At 40.8% G+C, this 8,601-nt stretch overlaps 1 protein-coding gene across 1 annotated transcript; it reads right to left on the bottom strand.

The window, feature by feature from the left end:
• Nucleotides 1-2,520: 2,520 nt before the first annotated feature.
• On the bottom strand, nt 2,521-6,792 carry LOC146548765 (CD209 antigen-like protein C). Its single transcript, XM_085262396.1, has 7 exons — nt 6,724-6,792; nt 4,704-4,778; nt 3,866-3,997; nt 3,576-3,653; nt 3,041-3,192; nt 2,834-2,958; nt 2,521-2,750 (listed from the first exon to the last, which is right to left on the bottom strand). The coding sequence occupies exons 2-7, from the start codon at nt 4,732-4,734 to the stop codon at nt 2,576-2,578; spliced, it is 693 nt and encodes a 230-aa protein (XP_085118522.1). The 5' UTR covers nt 4,735-4,778; nt 6,724-6,792; the 3' UTR covers nt 2,521-2,575.
• Between the last annotated feature and the right edge of the window lie 1,809 nt (nt 6,793-8,601).

The raw sequence follows: 8,601 nt of genomic DNA, 5'->3' as shown, positions 1-8,601 counted from the left end.
GCTCTTGCTCCAGGACAACTTCCTGGTCGATAAATAATAGCAGGTTTCTCTGTGTTGCTCCCAGCCTTCTTCACATCTTAGAAAGGGCTCAACTTTGAGGGGTTGCAGCAAATAAGAATTTACTGTTCATATTTTAGGAGTTGGAGACAGCAGGAGTGAAAATGTGCATTTAATAATAATAATAATAATAATAATAATAATAATAATAATAATAGCTGTGTCTCAGAAGATTAAATTTCACTGATGGTCACACAGTTCAAGGTTAATATAATGCTGCAGTGTATGAGCTCCATATTCTTACCTATAGGAGAGGGTTTTTTTTTTTACAGTTTCCAGCTTCAATTCAAGGTTTCTGAGGGTTCCCATGGTTCTTATGAGTGCAAATACTAGGAAAATTAAAAATAAGAAACACATACATGCCAGTAACAGTTAAGGTTTCACTTAATCTTTGTAAAAAACAAAAATACAAATACAAAAATACTGCTTATTGTCATGGCTCGGTCAGATTGGGTTACTTTATGCCTTTTTTAAATTTTTCCTGTGGTGGTTCTGAGTTCAAGATGCAAATCAAGGTGGAGCGCTCCGGTCTGTCATTCTCTGAAGTATTTGGCTGAATGACCAACAGATCTCTGTGGTGGTAATCAGGCTCACCTTACTATTATCCTGCATTCCTGTTTATAGATTTCTTATGTTGTTTTTGTTCTTGACAGTGGCCTCCAGCCTCACCTGGAATGCTTACTTTAGCTGCATTTCCACTCAGTTTGTGGGTTCTGCCCCTCCTCATGAGCTCACCTCCAATACTGTTCTAATTATCTCACACCATTCTCAGTTCTTTATTAGTTCTGAGGACATTTTCATTTTGGGCCATCATTCTATTATATTTAACTTTTCCATCTGTCCCTCTCTCCTGTTCGATATCTTGTTAATTCTTATATTTTAAACTCCTCCACTGCTGCTAAATTTTTTCCTGATGTTTTTAATGTGGTCTTGCCTGTCTCTAACGATGTTGATTTATTAACAGATCTTTTTAATAATCATTGCCTTGATGCATTCTTAATCATCCAGGTAAGTAAATCTCCAAAAGTTGATTCTGTTCATCTGGACGTAGCACTTTCAGTGGGAGAAACGTTTCATCACTCAGCCAAGTGACTTCTTCAGTCTCAGCTGACTGCAGGTTTCTCCAATCTTATAAACAGTACATTTGCATAATGACTGAAACCAGCCCACTGAAGGAACAATGGGCTGAGAGGTCATCATCCTTCATCATGATTATGCAAATTCTCATGACCATTGATCAAAGACCACTGATCAATGGCCATAAGTACCATTCACAGAGTGTTGGGGAAGTCACGTGAAGATTCATCAGCCAGATTAAGTGTTTACTTACAATTGACAGTGATAGCAGACATCATCATCACAACTCCAATCAATACTCTCCACACAAACAAGCATAAACACACTCGACTATCACTAAATCAAATTTAACACTCATACACAAACACGATTTGTAATGACACAGGTTCAGTTTACAACAGGGCTCATTCACTCGGTCAACAAGTGGAGTAAGACCAGAGTCATGATAAACAATATATACGCTGTGTTTTTTCCTGAATACTTTCTTCACGTTTACTGTCTAAGGACAGTGCTCGCAAGCACCCTCTGCTTATGAACAAAAAACAAAAAAAAACTTTCGTGTTGGTGGAAAAATGTACAATATCGACAAATTGAAAAATGATATGGCAACATAACATTTGGTTGTTTAGGTAGAGGGGGAAGTTTTAGGAGTGACGGCGAGAGAGAGAGAGCGAGAGAGCAGAAAAAGAGAGAGAGCGAGTATTGAGATGTGAGAGATTTGAGACGTTTAGCGTGTTTGGAGTGTGTAGTTAATGTTTTGTCTTGTGTAGTGTTGTGGATAGTTTTGTGTCAGCACAATGAGACGACTGCTGTCTCCAGGTAGTAAAAGGAATGATACACCTGCTGCTGTCAGACCTGCAGGTATCAGTCTGTGATGTTCTCCTTTATAGTGGACAGAAATAATTTTTTTGGAGTGGCACAAATAATTTGTGTGGCATCTTATTGAATGCAGAACAGCTGATTGTTCTGTAAATAGTTTGAAATGGTTAAAAAAACTGTAATGTACACTGTAATGGTCAATTCCACTTCTTTTTCAATGATATCTATTACTTACTCCGTTTTAACACTTAACATTTCTTCCATTCTGCTTTAAATGTTATAATAATTAATAATTCCTTCAATAGCTATTTTGCATATTTATATATTCAGTGAAATCCAAAATGTGGTGGATTTTTTTTTATTGCTTAAAAGTTGTAAAAAATTGGGACAATTTATAATTGAAAAAAATATTGAAAATTTCACAGGAGCTCTCACATTCGTTGTACAAAAATAATGAAGGCAGTAAGGAAGATACCAGATACAAAATTTTTTACTTTCATTTATTTAATCATACTCTTTTTTTGTCTGTTTGTCTGTTTGCAACAATTCTTTTAAAAAATTGCATCACTCCACTCTGGTGTTCAACATGGTGAACTGTATTTCAGAAAGATATACATTTAAGTTACACAGTTACTCCTGCTTTCTCACAAATACTTCTTTGAGGCTTTGAGCAGGACTGATCAAACCAACACTTCAGATCTTTATTTTCAAATTCTTCTCCCATTCTCACACAGTCCTCTCCATCTGGATCTCCCTCTGTCACGTTGTTTGGCTCTTTGCCAGCCCAAAACTTCAAACTAAAAGATGAAGAACAGAAAGAAGTCAAAACTGGGAATATTAATTCTGGAAATGGAATTTTTTTTCTTCACAACAATCAAACCTTTCATCCAGCAGTGATCCGTCCACCCACAACCATCTGCCCTCTACTGCTGAGTCTGTCAGTCCGATCCAGAACTTGTCCTCAGCTTCTTTCATTAGTTCTCTCACTCTTCTCTCCAGGAATGCCTGATCACAAAAAGATGAAGAAAATTACCTTATCTGACAGTTCTGTGCTGAAACATGTGGAAACATGACTAGTGTTTCATACCTGCTCCTCCCTGCTGTCTATCTTAACCAGGTCTCCTCCTTTAGCTCTACACTTATCTCTGCTCTGTTTCCAGGATGATTGACTGTTGCAGAAGTAATAGCACTTTCCTCCATGTTTCTCCCAGCCTTCTTCACATTTATAAAATGAGCCATCTTCGAAGAGATTACAGCAACAATTTCAGTCACATGGCAAAAAAAAAATCACTGTTCATATATATCTATAAGGATGCAAATGTGTCAAAGACCAAATTCATCCAAATGTATTTATCATTTGGGATTTCGGAAAGGTAGAGTGCACCGTCCTGCATGATTATTCTAACAGAGACTCTCTCTAAAGGATAACTAATAATTAACTTTAATTTAATCAGGACTAGTTTTTTCTGATGCTTGAATGTAAAAAAAAAAAACTACATTCTTTGTATCAGGTAAAAAAAAAAAAAAAAAAACTAGGCAAGCTTGGCTCATACTCAGCTATGTGCCAGCAGAACAATCCAAGCATAGCCAAATATCACAGCATATCATCTTTATTTGCTTACCTGTAAGAACATTTTGACAGTTCATTCTGAGCGCTTCCAGTTTTTTCAGTGATTCTCTGATTTTCGTGTTTTCAAACGCTGAGTTAAAAAATAAGAGAAACAAAGATTTTGTAAATTAACAAGGATTACAAAAAACAAAAGAACAAAAGCCCTGAAAAAGATAAACACATAATCTTTAATTTGCTGCTAAAACACTGAAGTGACATGATGGCTTGGCCAGTGTACAATATGCACCTCACCTGATTCATAGAAAATGTAAAAATAAAAAATAAAATAAAATAAAAACTCACTCGCAAACTCACTGAGATGATAAATAATGAGAACAGCAGCTGTGAGCAAAAGACAGAGAACCAGCAGTGCCACTCTCTCTGCCTTGACCTTTGACCCTGTGCTTGATTTTGCATGCCAAGAGTCAGTTTCACCTGATGAACATTTAGAGGAGAAACAGATGTGAGCCTTCAGAAAAGTGTGTATTCATCTGTTATAACAGTTTTTAAAATTTTCTCAAAATATAATACTATAGTACTACTATAATAGTACACTGTATTATAGTAGATTGTCAATGCAAGAACAGTTAAGTTGATTAAGATGCTTTCCTCCAACAGGAAACATCTCATACGTGAATATCACCCATGTTAAAACATGTTTACATGTCACACGTCAAATACAAAGAGGTCAGTTCCTCTTTGTATTTGGTCTTGGTTACTTCCTTTTTCACACCTTTTAAACACTTAACAGTTTATCGTCTTTTTCTTTCTTGCATATTTGTAAATTTTGATTCATCCTCTCTGAGAACAATTACTTCGAATCTTTACATTTTTGATAACTGCAAGGACTAAAATAAATTGATATGATTAAAGAATGACTGGCGCCCCTTGTCCCTCACCTTATAAGAGAATGAGTGGATGAGTAAAGAATTAACGTGGGCTTGGAATATTTTTAGGTTATGTACAGTTAATGTTGTTCTATTTCAGTGTACAAACCTTATTCTGTCACGGCTAGCGAGGTATAGCAAATATGATGCAAATTAAAAATCATACATGGAATTTTTTTAAACAAATTTGTCAGATGGTTAAATGAACTTTCTGGCAATGATTTCATACAATTTTAAGGGGTTACTGGTCTTACCTTCTATGTAGCTCTGTGGATGGCTCATCATGCTGAGGCTTCAAAATCCTGACTGCAGTGTTCGTCCAAATGTCTCTGAATCACAAAAACAGAACAAAATATTGATAAATTACTCAGATAAACTCTTTTTGTTATTTATTCCATTGCTATGCATTTAATATGGATGTAGATAATCACTGGTCCTCATTCTAATTCTTTCCTTACACCTTACCGTAGGCTTGTAATAAGTACTAGATGACAACTTCATGTTTCACAGCTTTTAAAACTTCCCTAAACTAAAGCAGATGGAGGAGGCATCATCGATCGTCTTGTTCCTCCCACAAGAGTAACTGCTGTTATTAACTAAGGCAAAGTTGTTGATTTGTTGTTGAGATGTGTGCCCGGTGGTCTAGTGTGCTGCCTTCTCACATACAAAACATCTGAGTTCTCTCAGATTGCTATTAAAAAACAACACAAGTGTTTCAAATAAGAAGTGAGCAGGTCGAGGCAGAAAAAAAAGAACTGTTGATTGGATGAGCTGGTGTTTTAACATAACTGTTAGATGAAAAACAACACAAACATTGATCTTAAATTTGAGAAAACATATCTAAACATAGCCATACGAACATATTTCGCAAAGAGAATGTTGGTGTGATAATGTAATGTGTGTGCGTTTGCGTTTAGCACACACAGCAGCCATATGTACTTTGTTAAGCAAATGTTGCTCATATTTTACAGGCTGAACTCAGTTTCAGGCACATAGATTTAAGTTGTCCAGTTACTGCTGGTTTTTCACAAATAGTTCTGTGAAGGATGATTTAAACCAACACTTCTGGCCATGAGCTGTTCACAGTCCTCTCCAGTATATTCACTATTTGTTCCATTTAAATTGTTGGTGTCCAGTTGGTGCTCCGCCATCCACCCACAACCATCTGCCCTCTATGGCAGAGGTCTCGAACTCCAGGCCTCGAAGGCCGGTGTCCTGCAGGTTTTAGATGTGTCATGATCCATCACAGCTGATTTAAATGGCTAAATTACCTCCTCAATAAGTCTTGAAGTTCTCCAGAAACCTGGTAATGATCTAATCATTTGATTCAGGTGTGTTGACCCAGAGTGATATCTAAAACGGGCGATCGTGGCTCAAGAGTTGGCAGTTCGTCCTGTAATTGGAAGGTTGCCGGTTTGAGCCCAGGCTCGGACAGTCTCAGTTGTTGTGTCCTTGGGCAAGACACTTCAGCCGTTGCCTACTGGTGGTGGTCAGAGGGCCAGGTGGCGCCAGTGTCCGGCAGCCTCGCCTCTGTCAGTGCGGCTGTGGCTACAATGTATCTTGCTGTCACCAGTGTGTGAATGTGTGTGTCAATGGGTGGATGACTGACCGTGTAAAGCACTTTGGGGTCCTTAGGGACTAGTAAAAGCGCTATACAAATACAGGCCATTTACCATTTAAAACCTGTAGGACACCGGCCCTCGCGGCCTGAAGTTCAAGAATCCTGCTCTACCATCTTTCAGTCCAATTCAGAACTTGTTATCAGATTCATTAGGTTTCTCAATCTTGTCTCCAGGAATGTCTGAACAGAAAAGCTTTAGGAAGATGACACTGTTAGACTTTTTTGTGCTGCGATCCAAACAAAACAGATCGTGCCAAGGCTGTGTCCAAATTCAGGGTCTGCACGCTTGAAGTACGTGCACTACGCATACTACGTATGGTGCGTACTGTAAGTATGAGAAGTGCAGAAGTGAGAGGCTTGTGAAATGGGACGGTCTAGCCTTCGTCGCGCTGTTCAGGTTGCCTAGCAACCATGATACTAACCGCGAGAAATGTTTCATACAGCATTGTTTGACTGAAATGAAGGAGAAAAATGTTTTATTGGTCATTCATTTTTGTCATGACATCACTTTGATTAGGTGAGTATCTGAGGCTGAGACCACGGGACTGTAAAACATGATTGTTGGGCTTCATTTCTGTGCTGAACAGTCATTTCAAGATTAGTTAGTAAATAACAATTAGCTAATGTTGGTCATGAGACTAAAATCATCTCACTGTGGTAATGTAAATATAATATGGACAATATTCTGTCTATTCTCTCTGTCAGCTGCTGCTGGCTCTTCCTCCTCCTCTTCCTCACACACTGCTGAGTTTGTCCTGGTGGATCATCAGGGGTGCAGCAGTGGGTCCCTCAGTCTGTCCTCACTCTGGACACTTGCAGTTGTCACACATGGAAATCAAATGTGTGATAAGCTGCAGGAGTCAAACACAAGTGTGACTTATAAACACATGTTCATACTTTTATTCCACAATCAGAGAGAAAGAAAAAGAGAGAGAGTGCAGGACAGACAGACAGGTGACAGTCTCAGGTGTATACACTGCTACAAAACAGCACAAGAGAAGGAGGATTTAGTGTTTGTGTTATTACGAGTGCTAAACAAGAAGAGTTCCCAGATGGTACAGTGGACACATGTGTGACTGCTGTGATTAAAGCATCTTTCTTTCAGCTTAACGAGTGAACTGTCAGCTCATTCAAACACACATTAAAGTCAGTTTGGCTCGACACCACCGAACAGAGGCAGCAATATAACATAGCTAATATTAACAGTGCAGTGAATCCTGCTTGTGCCGTGATATTCAAGACTGCAAACCGAGCAGCATCACTGACTTTCAGCTTGTTGTGTTTGTGGATATATGACTGACTTTAATTATCCATCAAATCATCACATTCTCTGTAAGATTAAGGTCGACTATATATTTTGAAGTAGAGGCTTTAAAACCAAGTAAACGCTAAAAGTACAAACATCACTAATGTCACATAACTTTGCCGACATGTGGCCAACAGTAATGTTTTAATGTTCTTCATTATTAAACATTCGCACATAAATAAATGACATCATATTCAGTACTTACTTTTGACAGTTCACTCTTCGGCCGCTCCCTTCTGCTGTATTTTGCGGCAAAATTATCCACACCCACCGCCGCGCTTGTCACGGCTCAACGGCACGAGGGAACAGGGATGGACACAGGCGCAGAAACCAACCCGGAAGCGAGGTGACAGAAAACAAATGATTTATTTCCGCCCACAGGTAAACAAAGGTGAAACACAAAGCGACGCCACCACACTAGTGGCGCGTAGGATTCGTCGGTGATAATGAGGGCGACCTAGACACCTCTAGGAGACGGCTGAACAGCGGGGACAGCGGGGAGGTAGAAACAGGACTAGGTAGGGGCCGGGGGCATTGGTTTCAGATGGAGGGGACAGGTGGAGCGGAAAACCCGGAAGCGGTCGAGGCGTGGGGAGGCAGGCAGGTGAGCGGTGGGCCGGCAGGCCACGTTGTGTAAGCAGCTGGCGGCCCAGGTCCAGGAGGACGGGAGCGAGGGGAACAAGATCTCCACTCCGGGTGCTATCGCTGAGGACAAGAAAAGACAGGTCAGTCATCACACGGCGTTAAGACAAGGTTTAGGATGCTCCACTGAACTAACATGGGAATAGCAGATACTCAGGCGATGAGTGGTTGAGAGCGCAGGTCTGATATACCGCTGGCACGATTGCTCACAGGTGGTCAGCCAGGGAGGGGCAACCGGACTCCGCCTAAAGGAGGAGGAGCCGCTGTCTGAGACCTGCAGGTGCCCAACCAGACCATGACACCACCCCCCCCTCAAGGGTCGCCTCTCGGCGACCGGCCTCTGTAGAATGCCGAAAGCAAGGCGGGGTCGAGAATCCGGGACCGGGGAACCCAGGACCTCTCCTCCGGCCCGTACCCCTCCCAGTCGACCAGGAACTGCCTGCCCCTCCCACGGCGGCGTACATCCAGGATGCGGCGGACTGTGAAGGCAGGATGCCCACCGATGAGCCGGGCGGGCGGCGGGGCAGCAGGAGGCGGGCACAACGGACTCACCACAACCGGCTTGACTTGGGAGACGTGGAAG

This window comes from Mchenga conophoros, linkage group LG22, assembly GCF_057382185.1.
Source record: "Mchenga conophoros isolate Kocher_MC1m ecotype Shallow Benthic linkage group LG22, M_conophoros_male_GT1.1, whole genome shotgun sequence".
In the NCBI taxonomy this organism is placed as follows: domain Eukaryota; kingdom Metazoa; phylum Chordata; class Actinopteri; order Cichliformes; family Cichlidae; genus Mchenga; species Mchenga conophoros.
Note: the sequence above shows the minus strand (reverse complement) of the source record. Positions and strands in the feature narration are given on the sequence as shown.